A 17,071-nucleotide genomic window follows, 5' to 3' on the forward strand; every position below is an offset into this window, starting at 1 on the left:
TCTGATGTGAGTCACCCCAAATCAACACGTCAGTACAATTCTGGCAACCCATTATCATTCTGGCCGGTGAGGATGATCAGATCACGTTGCCTTCCTGGAATTGAGGCTGGCTGCAGAATCCGGGGACTACTCCGGAGGCATGAGTCTGACTTCCTGGGGACATCTGGTTGATCCCACATGAGGAGTGCTCCCTGAAGGGGAGAAATAGGAACTGGGGCCCCCTGTCAGTGTGGCTAGTCCCAGGCATTGGATGGTAACTTACAAAACTGCGAGGTGGTTGCTTCTTGCAAATGGAGCCCATACAGGACCAGTTTCAGGTTGAGGCCGCTGCCCAGGTGGCACTGCTGGTCCTGGCTAGTCCCGGGTACCTGAGGGACACTTAGAAATGAAATTTGAGGAATCCACTCTAAAGCAGGGGTGGGTGAACTTTTGTGTGTGTAATGGGTCAGATAGCAATTTCTTTAAGCTTTGCCGGCTCTATAGTCTCTTCCAGAGCTATGCACTTCCGCTGTTGTGGAGGGAAAGAGGACGGACAATATGTAAACAAATGGGCATGGTTGCGTTCTAATAAAACTTTATTTACAAAAACAAGCACTGAGCTGGACTTGGCCTGCTGGCCACAGTTTCCCAACCACTGCACGTGGCCCAGGGCCCAGGGCAGAGGCTTCCCTTGCCTGGGTCTAATGGTGCTAACGGGACTACAGGATCAAACGATAGGTGCGTCTGTGATTCTGGTAGATACGGTCAGACTCCCCTCTACAGAGCTTTCATTGTGGCAAATTTATCACTGACAACCAGCAATTTTGTCTGTTTTCCTACAGCCTTGCCAAGAGAATGCTTTATCTGATTTTGAATTTTTGCCAATTGAATAGGTGAAAAATGGTATCTCAGTGTGATTTTAATTAGCATTTCTTTTAGTTTGAGTGATATTGGGCACCTATTTGAATTTTTTTATGAACCATCTGTCTTTGGCTATTTTACTATTGGGTTGTTGGTCTTTTTCTTCCCGATTTATAGAAGTTCTTTATATATTAAGGAGATTAGCCCTTAATGTATATTCTGTAGTTGTTGGATAGTATAGTGGTCTATATGTGTCAATGAGGTCGAAGTGGTTGATAGTGTTGTTCAAATGCTTGAGATACGTCGTAATCATTCAAATGGAGTTTCCCAGCAGGCATTTCCCAGCAGGTGGGTGAGAGGCCTGGACTGGAGAAATAAATTTGGAAATAATCAGTATAGATGGCATTTAAAATAATGAGATGGGTGAGGTCACCTAGGGAGGAAATGTAGATAGAGAAGGCGTAATAAAAACTAAGCTGTCAGGCATTCTAAAATTTAGAGATTGAGGACGAGCAACCAGCAAGACAGAGAAGGGGCTTCCAGTGATGTAGAAAAGGAAGCAAAAGGCAGACTTTTTGGGGGGCCAGCCCCGTGGCCGAGTTGTTAAGCTCACGCGCTCCACTGCAGGCGGCCCAGTGTTTCGTCGGTTCGAATCCTGGGTACAGACATGGAACCGCCCATGGAACCACACTGAGGCGGCATGCCACATACCACAACTAGAAAGACCCACAACTAAGAATATACAACTATGTACCAGGGGGCTTTTGGGAGAAAAAGGAAAAAAATAAAATCTTTAAAAAAAAAGCCAGACTTTTTGAGAAGCCAAGTGAAGAAAGCATTTCAAATAATTTTTTTTTTTTGAGGAAGATTGGCCCTGAGCTAACATCTGTGCCCATCTTCCTCTACTTTATATGTGGGACACCTGCCAGAGCATGGCTTGATGAGTGGCGCGTAGGTCCATGCCCAGCATCCGAACCGGTGAACCCTGGGCTGCCAAAGCTGAGCGTGCAAACTTAACTGCTGTGCCCCTGGGCAGCCCCTGTCACAGACTTTTTTTTTTTTGATGAAACATGTTTTTAATGAGCACCTTCTACTTTAAAACTAGTTGTCTATATGAACTCTATCATTTGGAACTTAGACCTGGAAAGGACGTTAGTTTTAATTTACTTGAAAATACCTCATATTTTCATTTTATAGTGAGTAAGGTTGAGTTCTACATCACGCTCACTCAAAATTTTGTTTCCTGTTTCCTAACATCATCAAACTTGTAGAACTCTCCAGTTCCTTCATGCTCTAATTGCATGGATGTTTTAACCTTCTCTCCCTATACGCCCTTTACTTTGCCCTTTTTTTTTTTTTATTGTGGTCATAATAGCTTATAACATAGGGAGATTTCAGTTGTACATCATTGTTTGTCATACACCATGTCAGTATGCCCCTTCACCCCCTTCCCCGGTAACCACTAATTTATTCTCTTTGTCTGTAAGTTTATATCCCATATATGAGTGAAATCATATGGTGTTTTCCTTGCTCTGTCTGGCTTATTTTGCTTAACATGATGCCCTCAAGGTTCATCCATGTTGTTGCAAATGGGACGATTTTGTCTTTCTTACGGCTGAGTAGTATTCCATTGTATATATATATATACCACATCTTCTTTATCCATTCATCTGTCGATGGGCACTTGGGTTGCTTCCACGTCTTGGCTATCGTGAATAATGCTGCAATGAACATAGGGGTGCCTAAGCCTCTTTGAATTGTTGATTTCCAGTTCTTTGGGTAAATACCCAGTAGTGAGATAGCTGGGTCATATGATATTTCTATTTTTAATTTTTTGAGAAATCTCCATACTGTTTTCCATAGTGGCTACACCAGTGTGTATTCCCACCAGCAGTGTATGAAGGTTTCCTTTTCTTCACAACCTCTCCAACATTTGTTGTTTTTTGTCTTGGTGATTATAGCCATTCTAATGGGTGTAAGGTGGTATCTAAGTGTAGTTTTGATTTGCATTTCCCTGATGATTAGTGATGTTGAGCATCTTTTCATGTGCCCATTGGCCATCTGTATATCTTCTTTGGAAAAATGTCTGTTCATATCTTCTGCCCACTTTTTGATTGAGTTATTTGTTTTTTTCTAGGTCATTTGTGTGAGCTCTTTATATATTATGGAGATTAACCCCTTATCAGATATAGGATTTGCACATATTCCCTGTCACATACTTTTAAAGACTGAAAGAGATGAGAAATCTTACTGAGGACTCATCACTCGATTTGGTAACATGGAGGCTGCTGGTGACCTTGACAAGTGTACTTCAGTGGAGTGGTGGGACAAAAGCCTGGTCTCCCAGAGGGTGAAGTGATTCAAGAAGTACAGTAGGCTGCTGGCCAGTGAAGGGTTAACTCGATGTCTGAGATCAGAAGTTTAAAGATCTGTCTGAGCAGTCATGTGTTTTTCACGAGCCGTGTTTAGCTGCTCAAGTGCAGGCAAAGCATAGTGAGAGCTGCGTTTAACCAGAGCTGTCCAGTAAGCAGGAAGGAGGCAGTTGAGGATATATGGACTGATGGGGCCAGGAATGTAAGCTGAAAAACGAGGAGAGACCTCAACAGTGAAAGAGTGGTACAGCAATGGATTGGAGGTCTAGGTAGGTCAAAGCCCAGGTTATTATTCTCATAAACACAACATATATACACAGATCACCCCAGTCTGCTTTGGGTGAGTTCCACACTGCCTCCATGTTCATCTAGTTTATCAAGAAGTACAACAAAACTGGGTAGATATTTCTTAAATTTTATTCTTGAGTTTACAACAATTCAAAGATGGCAGATGCCCATTATAAATGGGTATACCAGGCCATACATACATTATAAGGCAAGGAAGCCCAATGACTGAAAGATTTTTTAAAATGTACTTCATTTGGCTACATCATTGATAGTCTATAGTGTGGAATTTCTGATGTCTCCCAGAAGATACATTACCATAAGGTTCCATTTTATCAAGTTTGAAGAAACTTTATTTTTTAAACAAAAAAATGGTTGGTAGGCAAGAATGAAAAATATGTTTTTAAAAAGATTATCTGTGTATAAACAAAGTATCTGATAAATTAATGAAAGGAAGCAGTTTGGAGAGCAGGAGTTTATGTTGTAAAAAAATAAATACTTTGAATTTACATTATATAAGACTGATAATAAATGATTTTTGTGGCTAAATAAGAGAAGTCATCTTATCGATTGCATACGTATGTAAGGCTTTCAAAAAACGAGCAAAAATTTTTTTAAAGGAATCTAAATCCCTTTTATAAATTAATTCAGCTAATCAGTAACTGACTTTTCCATGTTTTTATTTTTTTTCCTATTACATGCCTTTTAGACTTTTTGTTGCTGTAACCAAGATTGGGTAGCAAAAGAGAAAGGAGACAGAACTCATCAGCCATCCGGGTTATTTATCAGCATCTGTGGAAATGGCTAGATCTGGGAAAGGCGGTGGCAATTAAACGTTCTATGAAATAAGGCATTGCTGTTATTTATTCTAAAGTTTTCATTTATCTGTGTTGTCCTCAGTGTTAGGAACACCAATAATTGAGAGTTGGCTACACTTATCATCAAGATGCATTAGATGGAGCTTTCCCTGTCTGAAATCTAAAAGACATAGCAATACGCTATTGGACTTAGGAAATCCTGTTTCTCTGGTCGATTTCCTCTCAATTAGTCAGGTACTCTCGGTACATTTGGAGGGTCATAGAAAGAGTACTGCCTTAAATGTTCGGGGACCTGGACTTTAGTCACAATTTGGTCACTTTGCAGCTGTGCAACTTTAAAAATGTAACTTCTCTGAGTTTCAGTTTCTTCTGCTGTAACAGAGAGATGGGCATATCGACCTGACTTTTCACAGGTACTGCTATGACTGCTAAATAATAGTGTGTGTTTGAATGTGCTTTAGAACATGTAATGCACTAGACTAAACTTGTTGGTAAATGCCTTAAAAAATGTGATTTGCTGTGCGCTTTTTTATGTTAAAAAAATCAAAATAGAAATCACTGAAAAATATAAATGAATCATACAGCCCAAACGTAAACAAGTAATTTACAAACACTTTACAGTAAAATCAAAGAAGTTATTTATGAATTTTTTAAAATAAAAAATCTTTGCAGCTAAATATTCATCAACTTAATCATTCTTTCTTTTATAAGAATGTTCACTATGTGACATTATAACTCTCCAAAGGAGAAATTCTATAATTAGTTCAGTTCTCTGCCTTAGAAACTTCATTATAAGGCAGGAGAATGGAATAATTAAAGTTTTAAAATAAGCAAAAATATATAACTCTAAACCAGTCTCTTTATTTTAAAGAGCTTACTAGGAACACTTCCCCAATATATTTATAAACAATCTTCTATTTATATAAGGTTAACACTAACTCACAACTTTAACCATGATGATCAAAGTTGATGTGGATTTTTCTTCCCTTATCAGTTAAATTATTAAATATCTGACAGTCTTGAGAGATTCCACTGCATTTTAAAAATGAACTACATGTGATATAAAAATGCTTACCTATTGAATAATTAAGGTGTTGGTCAAGTGTTTGGAATATAGATCAGAGTTTTAGAAAAATATTTGAGAAACACAGTAGTGTATATGACAGAGTCCCATGTAGAAATAAGCCTGTGCAAACAGATGATAAGTACAGGCATGAACAATAATTGAATCCACCAGCTTCTCTTTTAAAATGATGAGCCTAAAAGTTTCAACAGACTTCTTCAGAAGAGCAAATGAGTCACTCACTCATTCTAAATCCTATAATATCTTGGTTATATTAAATGGTATATATTTTTTAATAAGGAGAAACTATTAACTATAATGTAGGTAACAAATACCAAATTCGGGTAAGTAGTAAAATTTTTAGACCAAATGACAAAATCATATCAATAAAATGTGTTTAAGAATAACTATATACTGCTAATATTCCAATAGTACTATGAGCTTTGCTATCAACAATCCAAGATTAAGTTCTCAAAAGCTTCTCTCTCTGTCTCTGTCTCTCAAACACACACACACACACACACACACACACACATACACACACAATTTCTCACACTATCTTATCTCTGCAAATGCAGCTCAGATTTCTTCTGTTTTTGACTGTTAGGTCCTCTGAGAAAGATCAGCATTCTTTCAACAAATCAATGATCAAAAATGGCCCACTGGTTCCATTAAAGATCTTTCAAGGTCATTCTGTGTTTAAAGGGTAGCCTGCCAAGAACTTGCAGAGTTGAAATTAAATTAGCATGGGCATGTGGGAAAAGCAGGTAAAAGTGAGTTTATCTTATGCTCAGCAGAATGTATTTAGGTCAGGTTAGGAGGAAGTAATTGGTAAATTTATCCTCAGCTAGCAGAGAGGTGGGCATAGTCAAAGCTATTAAAAGCTTGGTTGGGCCCCTTTCATTTTGTAGTATGCTTTGCAGTACAACACATCTGTGAGACAAGAAAGGCTAAACTACAACACTGTTTCCTCTAAACCTAGCATTATAAGTTAAACAATAGTAAAGTACATTTATGCTACACCTGTGGTTTTAAAATTATTCATTGTAAACATCCTATATTCTTTCCTATGTAGTTAATTTCAGAGCTTGAGCTTATATCTATATCTATGTCAAATTATTATTTATTCTATGAAAAGCAGCACAAATACTGTTCATTCTGGTTTCAACACAAATTCCTTAAAAAAATGTTAAGGCCATTTAATTGAATCAGGGCCAACTGAAGATTACCCTGGCAGAAGTCACACTACTGATTAAGATTTTTGAAAAAGAGCCGTAAGTGGTTGTCTTGTGTTTTCCTCCTGGGCAACTTGAGAGAAGTTTGTAGGATTGATTAGTCTCCAACATCTCCATCTCGATCTCCAATAAGCCAAAGAAAATGAAAACTTAAGGCCAGCAGGGCTGTCCCCAGCAGATCGCCCAGAGCTGTGAGATAGGGGATGGAGAAGCTATCCGGGTCCTTCCCTTTCCTCCAGAAGTGATGGACCATCCAGTCAGCAATCCACAGCAAGGTGAACACCTAGGAGAGAACACCAGGGCTTACTCCTGTCGCTGGGACACTCCTGGTCTGGTAAACACGGCCATGAGCCTAAACCATTGCTTTCTGAAAGGAACAGCATGCATCTAAGTCAAGAACCATGCTCGAAAAGAAGAAATATTTAACTGATAGAAACATTTTCTTCCCACAAGAAAAAATTCCATGTATCTCTGCAATAAAACTTTTCTTCAACTTTTCACGCATATCTTCTCATTTTCTTCTAGCCTCCCAATAACCACAATAATCCTTATACTTAATAGTATTGTACAGTTGCCAAACCACTGTTATGTTTCACCTTTTTCTGTATGATAAACCTGTGAAGGAGGAAGAAGATATCTGAAGGAAATAAAAAGTAAAATAAGGAATTATTTAACATTCTTCTACCGCAGGTATATTGAGTGAAATAAAGATGGAGAACTGACCATTTATTTACTAATTATGAGGCCATTGGTGGCTCGTCAAGGAAAACTTCAGTGCAATGGTGAGAACAATAACCAGAAGGTAAGTGTATTGAAGAATGACTTGTCGGTATAGCTGTAGACATAGACAGAGAGTTAAAATATTTTAAAGAGCCTTTTAAAATGGCAAGCTTCTTACTATTCTGAGCCTCAATTTCCTTATTTGAAGAAAACAAACCCACAAAGGCCTCACGTCTGCTATACTTACTTTGAGGCAGTTAATAAGGGCCTTGGTTTAGGGGGATGGAGAGACAGGTAAGAGGGCAGCACGATCTCAGGATATATTAATAAAAGCATAACGTGCAGACCGATAGAGAGAGTCAGCCCGCTGAACATGAAGGGGTCGGGCCACATCTAGGCAGTGTGTTAGGAACTTGTTCACCCTGCGTCCTCAGTGCTAGCCAAGGGATGGGCTTACAAAGCAGACACTTGATGGATATCTGACTAGATGCACGCGAATCAGCGTCACCCGAGAGACTCCTTAAGAACAAGAACCGTTCGTCCTGGGCACGGATGGGGGACGTAAACTGACGAAGGCTACTGCGTCAGGAGACGCTAGTTTATCACAACTTCAGAGGGAGAGTTTCAGGCTAAAGGATCAAAGTTCCCCAAAGAGCTTTTTAGAAAACAATTTGGGGGGTCTATAAATGGGACAAGTTACGTAGTAAACTCTGTATTACCGGAGTATATGGCTGTTCAATGAAGAAATTTGCCAAGTGAGTGAGTAATGTGTGCAGGAGAAGCAAGAGAATAAGGATAGGCAATTTCTCTGGGATTGGCAGGAAATGTAAATAAATAAATCTCTATTATATATGTATTATAATATATATTTATATATTAACAATACATTAGCAATACATTTATATAAATACATTTATATAATGCATTTCTCACATATGTGGTATATATAACCTACTAATTCCCTGGACAGCATCTGCGCTCACTGGGAGATTCGTCTGGAACAAGGGTTGGCAAACTACAGCCTGTGGGCCAGATTCAACCTGCTGCCTGTTTTTTGTACATATTTTCTTGGACACAACTCTACCCACTTGTTGACTTACTGTCTATTTATCTATTATTTACTCCTCACAACCTTCTCATGGAGTAGGTACCATTATTATCCCTGATGTTCATATTGAGAAATGGAGTCAGAGAGGTTAAGGAACCTGTTTTGGTGCTTTGATGACAGGACTATGTAGTTGTGACAGAGACCATATAGTCCACAAAACCTTAGATATTTACTATCTGGTCTTTTACAGAAAAACGTGTGCCAACCCCTACTCAGGAGACAAATGCTTACTCATATAGAAAGAAAGAAAATGGCATCCTTACCTCATACCCCAAAACAAATTCCAGGTAAAGACTCAAGTATAAAAAACAATACTTAAAACGTTTTTTTTTTGGTGATAATGATTGGCCCTGAGCTAACATCCATTGCCAATCCTCCTCTTTTTGCTTGAGGAAGATTGGCCCTGAGCTAACATCTGTGCCAATCTTCCTCCATTTTGTATGTGGGACACTGCCACAGCATGGCTTTATGAGTGGTGTAGGTCTGCTCCCAGGATCCAAACCAGTGAACCCAGGCCACCGAAGCAGAGCGCATCAAACTTAACTACCATGCCACCAGGCTGGCCCCTCGAAAAGTTTTATAAGAAAATGTAAGAAAATGTCTTTATGACCTTGATGTAGGGAATGATTTCATAAATAAAGTGCATAATATTTTAAAGGAACAGTTTATAACCTACATTAAATTAAAGATTCCTGTGATTCAATAAACACCATAAACTTAAAATCATGCCCCAGGCTTGGAAAAAAAATCTCTGCATTTCATATAATTGACAAAGAATTAGTATTCAGAATATTTAGAGAGACTATCCAGAGAACTCCTACAGTTCATAAGAAAAATAAAGAATCCAATAGAATAGAAAAGGAAAAGATGCTCATATGAAAAGATGCTCAACCTGAGTAATAATATGGGAATTCAAATTACAACCACATTAAACTCCATTTCATACCCATTTGACTGGCAAAAATCAACTTTTACACGATAATAATAGCAAATATTGTTGTTGAAATGGCCTGTGATGGGGCCACGCAGCGTACAAAGGGGTTCACGTGTATGAACTCACATGTATAATTCTTAAACATCTCTGTAACATGCCATGGATTATTACTATCCCTTTGACATCTGAGGAAACCAAGGCTTATGTAGAGTGTAAGAAACCCACCCAAGATCACACAGCTCGTAGGTGGAGTCAGGCTCAAACTCATATAGTCTAATACTCAAGCCCAACTTCTTCTCCACCCGTAGAGTACAATGTTTGGTAAAAAGAACTCTGCATCGGCAATAGGGCTGTGAGCTGGCACAACTACTCTGGAGACCAATTTGGCAATAGGTATCAAATTTGAGTCGTGCATCTTAATTCAACAATCTCACATGAACAATGATTCTTTTCCTTCCATAACACGGATAAAAGGATAAAACTGCTCATGGCTGCAGGAGGCTGGCCTAGGGGCTCGACTGACCCCAGGTCCCATGTGGCTACCCCAGGGACTGAGAGGACCAATATCTTGGTCTACCTGTGCAAGCTCTGCAGGGAAACTCACACATGCCTACTAAGAGAAATGCTCAAGAATATTCCTTGCACTGTTGTTGTAAAAGTCAAAAATTGGAAATAACCTAAAATGTCTATTAACAGAAGAATGGCTACTTTAACTCTTAGGTCATACACTGAACACTATATAGAAGCTAAATGAATGAAAAAGAGCTCCATGAATCAATAAGAATATGCCTCAAAAGCATAAGTTTGAATGAAAACAGCAGTAGAAGACTATGTAAAGCATATGATTCTACTAAGGTTTGTAAAAATGAAAAACAATACAATATGTTACTTATAGATTCATACATCTGCAGCAATAGTATAAAAACACACATGGCAATGAAACACACCAATTTAGAACACTGATAACTGCTAAGGAGGGAATGAAATGGGACCAGGAAGGGATACACAGGAGGCATCAACCATTTATAAGGTGCATTTTTACTGATCATTTTGAAATAGTTGCTTAAATAATTTAAGAGTTGATAAAGCTGGGTGGTAAATACATGGTTATGTTATTTCCTATAACTTCCTGTACATTTGTATTTCATAATAAAAAAAAGTGTAAGCAGCGGGGGCAGTGCTAACTCAGGGACCAGGGCTGGCCAAGCTACAACTTAGAACACTTGCCCAGAGGGATGCCCAAGAAAGGAAGTCAGTATGCCCTGTAGGGTCCATGAAAGGTTTGGACTTGTAAGTACCAAAGGATGCTGAGGCTAACACCAAAGGATTATTTAAATGTCTGTACATGGAGGGAGCAAATGTCTACATTCTTTCATCATTCTTGCAACTGTCCTCCCCAGGTAGGAAAATAGAGAGACGTTTCCTGGAGAAACTGAATGGGAAGGACACAGGACTCGAGGACACCAGGAAGCTTGAGGCATTAGCTGAGAATGAGGGTGAACTGGAAGGCTGCATAGTCAACAGTGGGATTCCCTTAGACCTCTGCTTTGTTTCAAGAATAGTAACAGGCAGGAGTATAACCCCAGAGAGGAGATCAGATGACAGATTTGTGGGGTTCCCAGTTAAATGGCCAATCCCCCATCCTCCACTAGTGAAGTGCCCAGTCAACAGCCTTCTCCCACTTCCAAGCTGCTTAACCTCTCCACGCCTCAGTCTCCTCCTGCAAATGCAGAAAATAATCCCCATGTCATGGAGATGACGACATGAGCATAAACAGTGCAGAATACTCAGAACAGTGCTTGACGCAAAGGAAGAACATAATAAATATTCACTATGATTAAAAAAAAAACAGGTCATATATGAAGAAACAAGAATCTGACTTTTCCAACAGCAACACTTGGAGACGAGAGCAAAGCTTTCAAAATCTTGAGAGAAAAGGATTTCCAATCTATAATTCTGTGCCTGGTCAATTTATCAACCACATGTTGAGGGTAAACTAAGGGCATTTTAAGAGTGCATGCCCTCAGAAAAGTTTTCTCCCTTGGTCTCTTTCTTTGAAACTTTCTTGAAAATGTGTTGATGTAAAATGAGGGAGAGAACCAAGAAAGAGAAAGAACTGGGATCCAGAAAATAGAAGAGCCAAACTGAGAGAGCAGCGAGGGAAGGTTCCAGGATGAGAGCTGTGCCGTGGACTGGAGAGTCAGGGTCCAGACACAGTGGGAGGACCGAGTGCTCTGGAAATGCGGTCTCCAGGATAAAGGCAAAGTATCGATATAACAGAGTTTTGGAGGCAAAAGCTAACTATAGGTGTATGACAGCACTTGGGAAAAAATTAAGGATAGGTATATAGAAAACTATGCAAGTGCAAAAATAGGGCAATTATTTCCAGAAAAAATTAAAGAGAGATAAAAAGAAATATAATCATGACTTGGCTCTGTGATAAATGATATTTACAGTCATAGAATATAAACAATACTTATTTATTAAATAAAAATTGAGCATTACTACATTAGGAGGATGGAAGATGGGGAAATAAGGCATGGGGTAAGATAGCTAAATCCTCATCCACCACCAAAAGTCTACAAATAATTTCTTAAATTGATAAAGCCAAATTAGCAATCCACGTTCAATACAGAGATAAATAAGAAAGAGCTGGGGCCAACTCGTGGTGAGGTGGTTTAATTCACATGCTCCACTTCAGTGGCCTGGGGTTCACTGGTTCAGATCCCAGGTGCGGACCTACACATCACTCATCAAGCCATGCTGTGGCAGCATCCCACATACAAATAGAGGAAGACTGCCACAGATGTTAGCTCACCAAAAAAAAAAAGAAAGAAAGAAAGAAAGAAACAATAGCTAGAGGAGTTCTGGAGGACTATTAGTATCTCATGTTTTACACACACATAAATATCTTTTTAAAAAAATATATATAAAATATCTTTTTTCAATATGTGACCAAGGAACGCACTATGAAATCAATTAATGTCATTGGTCTTTTAAAAGAATGAAATAGAATAGAATGGAACACAATAGAAAGTATTAGCTTGTATAGCACACAGTAAGGATATATTATAAAACTTTTATTCAGCTATGAAATGACACATATTTATAGATAAATAAGATATATAAAAATGTGTGCATTAGTTTCAATATAAACATATTTCTTACTGAGGGCTTTCGTCAAAAACATTTGAAAGCTACTGATCTCACATGCCCATCTTATACAGTAGATCTAACATGGAAATCCCTGGATGGGATAAACCATGTCTTCTTTCTATCTGATCTCTTGGTTTCTAGCCAAATACTTATACCTGATAAGCTTGAAACAAATGTTTGCTGTTGAAGGGGCACCTCCCCCCCCGAATAACTGTGCTTCTCTCAACAAGTGAAAAAACCTCTAAGTCTTAGTTTCTTCATCTCTAAAATGAGATTACCATTACCTGCCCCACGGGCTGAGTGCAGAAATTAAGTGAGATAATATTTGTAGAGGGTTAAGCAAATGTTTGGCAAATAGTAAGTACTAATAAATATTAGTGCCACCATCATTGTTCATCGATTATTATGCTGCCTCAGAATTTACGACCTTTATTTGAAACGTTATTGGAACAGAGGTGTGACCTTTCACCTCCCTGGGCCTTAGTGTGGGCTGCTTTAAAATGGATGCATTTGTGTCCTCAGTCTGCTCTGGCTCTAAAGTACAAAGAGGAGAAATTTGCTGTCATAAGCTACGTAGTGACTGCTCTCCTTACTTTTGCATCCCCCCCCCCCACATTCTTATTCCAGTAACTGGATTTATTTAAGTTCCCTTCCTATCCAATTTCTTTTTAAAGGTATTGTGACAACTTAAAGTTCAAACAGGTTTAAATTTATTAATTTTTTTTTTTGCTAGTTAACAAAGGATATCAGTGTTTCCTTGGAACACTTGTGTATAAGGAATTATTAAAATCACAATAAGTATCAGATACTTCTTAATGCAACATGTTTTATTTTAAAACCAAATGATTGTTTGTGAATGCATGCTTTTCACTGGGAAAACGCATCAAAAATCAAACCGAGGGTAGACTGTGTTTTCACATCGTCTGTTTGTTTTTCATAAAATACGCATAACTTCTTTAGGTAAATATACCTTCCAAAAAAGGCAACTTTGTAGCCCCAGCTAATTATGCATGTCCCAGATGTATTGCTTGGAATTTAAATAAATATGTAAAGCACAAGAATATGTATTTGCTTTGGATGATACTGATTCCCTCGGCTGGCTCCTCCTTTGAGCTAAAATCAACAGTCCCATGCACCAGTGTCCCCTCAGTGCCCCAGCTGCCAGAAGTGGCCTTGTCGTGTATTGTGTGAAGAAACGTGATTTCTTTGGGAGAGAGATGCTTAGAAATATGATACAAACACCAGGAATAGCAAATTAGTACGGTTCTTCCGAACCCCTAACTTACAAAGGCTGAATTCATTTCCCCTAAGCCAGTTTCCAGACTGAAAAGGCTACTCATTAAAATCTAATATTTAAACGTCTGCCAAGAAGAATTTAGGATTATCAGTCAACAGGAATTCAATCTGCTGATATTCAGATAAAAGCACCTTTTCTTTGGTCTGAATCATTTTTGTGAGGTAGCAGGTGGGGGAAGGTGGGAAATGAATGAAGCTCATTTTGAGAAGGAGCCCAGAATATTCACCAAACTTCCCAAGGAATCGAAGGCACAAAAACGGTTAAGACCTTCTATCCAAAAGAAATTCTTAGAATGTGTTCCAGGAGACCATACGACAATGTTCATAGCCTTGATTTTTAACAGCAAAAAACTACAACCAACCTAAAAGTCTGTTAAAAGAAGAATGGATGAATGAATTTGGACTATTCATAGAATGAAATCCTTTATAACAGTAAAGCAGATGAACAACAGTTACACATGTGAATTAATCTCAAATACAATGCTGAGCAAGAGAAGAACGTCACTTGGACGCATATTCAATACAATTCCATTTTTATAAATTCCTCAAACATGCAAAACTAAAAAATATATTTTTATGTATCCAAGTATTTGCATTACATCACAAGGCAAAGCAAAGACTTGTTAGCCATCCAATGCAGCATCAACAGTTTGCTCTGGGAGGAGGAAGGAGCACACAGGCGGCTTTTAAAGGTATAGGTACTAGGGTATCAGTAGTGTTATGTTTTTTAAACTGACTGGTGAGTATCTTTGTGTTCACTGTATTATTATTCTTCATACCTTGTGGATATCATTATTGTTTATTCAATATTTAATATACAATTAATTTTTTTTTAAATATAATAATTTTTTGGCTGGGTTCGTTAACCCTGGCCCATCATTGATCACTCTCTCATCTGACTACGTCAGTCTGTTCCAATCATGCAAAGAACTAGTGATAGCTAATGTCACTTAACATTAGGAAATAACCTGAAAATCAAGAAAAAAGTCAAACTAAGTAAGATGTTTCTTAGTTTAATAATAAGAGGAAAAAAGATGAAAATAAAACATATATAAACTACTATATGAAATTAACATTTATTGATTTTGTACTGTGCGCTAAGTAAAATTACTATAATGCTGTTAATATTCACAGAATATTGGGGAAAGACGCAATCAGCGGACATCAGGCCCTGGATAACTCAGGTGCCCCCCCTTCACCCTCCGCCTGTTGCCCAAAGATGGTCCTGCTTCTAATACCAGCCTGCTTTCAAGCAGGAAGACTGCTGCCCAGCAAAACATTTCACTGGAAAAAAGATATCCATTCATTTAAAACTACTTACTGAATGCCTTTCCAATATGTTACTCAAATTTGAGAAATAATATATTTTTTTTATAGCATACTAAAACGTGTTGGTCTTTGAGTGTGGGGATTATGGGCAATTTTACAACGATGACTATATATTGCTTTATGGTAAGAAACAAAACTTAATAAACTAAAAAAAAAATCCTCATGAAACAATGACCAAAAATCCCTTCCTTGCCTAAGCTCACTATAAAGATCTGTTTTTTCACTTTACTAAGTGACATATGGTCTCAGAAAACAGATTTAAAAGGATAACTTTGAAATCTGTAGGAACTGAGTAATGGATATTGCTAGGAAATGGAACTACCTGAAAAACATTTTAACTGCAAATAAAATAAAAAGATCCATTTGCTCTGAACTTCTTTGACATAAGAAAGGTAAACAAACCCTGAAAAGAAGACAACTCATTTTTATGGGAGGGGATAAAAGTCGGGGGGGGCAAAGAAATAATAGAGGGATTGAAACCTACAAAATAGATCTTTTCTTGCTGTAGAAGGGTCTAAAGTCATTGGTTAGAGACAGAATATGGAGAAAAGCAGAGAATAGAGTTGGATGTACAAAAAGAAGGTACATGCTTAATTAATTTAATTAACATCTTAGAAAAAGTAGCTACGAAGTGACAAGTGTGAAAGCCCAGACAGAAACAACTTGGACATCCATAAGGTTTGAGATACAATATCATATAAGGATTCATAAATACAATTACTGCTGCTGTTGAAATGCTAGCACACTAAGAACTCTATGTTAAAAGTAGAGAATAGAAGGATGTTGATTTGGCACGAATTGCAGACAGAAACACATCTACATTAGATTTGCCTATTTTGGCATATCTATACCTGTAAAAATATAAATATTCATATAAGTGAACTGAGATCTACATAAAGAAGAGAGTTTGCAATTAAAAAGAACGGTAAATGATTTCTTTTTGAGACTAAAATTAAAAAGATGTTGAGGCTCAAAAGAAAACTAGCATAAGACATATAAATCAATGGAAGAGAACACCATTTAGAAATAGATCCACATATATAGTAAATTGATTTTTGACAAAGACATTAAAGTCATTCAAGGGCAGAAAGGACAGTTTTCCCAATAAATGGTGCTGGAACAACAGGGTGTTCACATGGAAAAATCATGAGCCTCAATCAGTATCTCACACCACACACAAATTAACTGCAAATAAATCAGAGATCCAAAGAAAAGCTAAAGCCAGAACATTTCTGAAAGAAAATACAGGAAAAAACACCTCTCACAACCTAGGGATAGGCAAAGATTTATTAGGATACAAAAAAGTAACCGTAAAGAAAAAAATGATAAACTGAATTTCATTAAAATTGAAACTGCTGCCATTAAAACACGTGATTAAGAAAATGAAAAGGCAATGCAGAGACTAGGAGAAAATATTTCCAATACATCTATCTGACAAAGGACTTGTGTCCAGAATATATAAAGAACTCTTATAACTCAATAATAAGTCAACCCAATAAAAAATAAGTGGACATGAGATTTGAACTTCACAAAAGAAAACATGAATGGCCAAGAAATCCATGAAAAGATACTCAATGCTAGTCCTCAGCAGGTAAATGGAAATTATGGTCACCATGAGACACCACCTTTATACCCACTGGAACAGCTAAAGGTAAAAAGACCGACAATACTAAGTGATGGTGAGGATGTGAGGCTAATGGAACTCTCATACTAATCAGAATGCAGAATGGTATAATCACTTTGGAAAACAGCTTGGCAGTTTCTCATAAAGTTAAATATGCATTTTCCATAAGATTCAGCAATTCTACTCCTGGGTGTCTACCCAAGGGAAATGAAAACATATGTCTACCCAAAGACTTATACATGAATGTTAATAGCAGCTTCATTCATAATAGCCCTAAACTGGACACAAACC

The 17,071-nt window shown here is 37.8% G+C and overlaps 1 protein-coding gene and 1 long non-coding RNA gene across 9 annotated transcripts in view; one reads left to right on the plus strand and one right to left on the minus strand.

Moving 5' to 3' along the window:
- Positions 1-15,208, plus strand: part of LOC138921310 (uncharacterized) — a 45,562-nt gene extending 30,354 nt beyond the window's left edge. Inside the window, exons 4-6 of one of the 3 annotated variants that reach the window (XR_011433799.1) lie at positions 7,304-7,415; positions 8,632-8,728; positions 14,962-15,208. This is a non-coding gene — a long non-coding RNA (uncharacterized lncRNA). The remainder of the gene's footprint in view (positions 1-7,303; positions 7,416-8,631; positions 8,729-14,961) is intronic. The other 2 variants (XR_011433800.1, XR_011433798.1) reach the window with 2 other exon arrangements.
- Positions 3,612-17,071, minus strand: part of SLC41A2 (solute carrier family 41 member 2) — a 124,717-nt gene continuing 111,257 nt past the window's right edge. For all 6 annotated transcript variants that reach the window (XM_070254577.1, XM_023631763.2, XM_023631762.2 and 3 more), the window contains exon 11: positions 3,612-6,896. In XM_070254577.1, the coding sequence (XP_070110678.1) occupies positions 6,711-6,896 (186 nt within the window). In that variant the 3' untranslated portion in view covers positions 3,612-6,710. The remainder of the gene's footprint in view (positions 6,897-17,071) is intronic.

The sequence above is a fragment of the Equus caballus genome, chromosome 28, assembly GCF_041296265.1.
Source record: "Equus caballus isolate H_3958 breed thoroughbred chromosome 28, TB-T2T, whole genome shotgun sequence".
Lineage (NCBI taxonomy): Eukaryota > Metazoa > Chordata > Mammalia > Perissodactyla > Equidae > Equus > Equus caballus.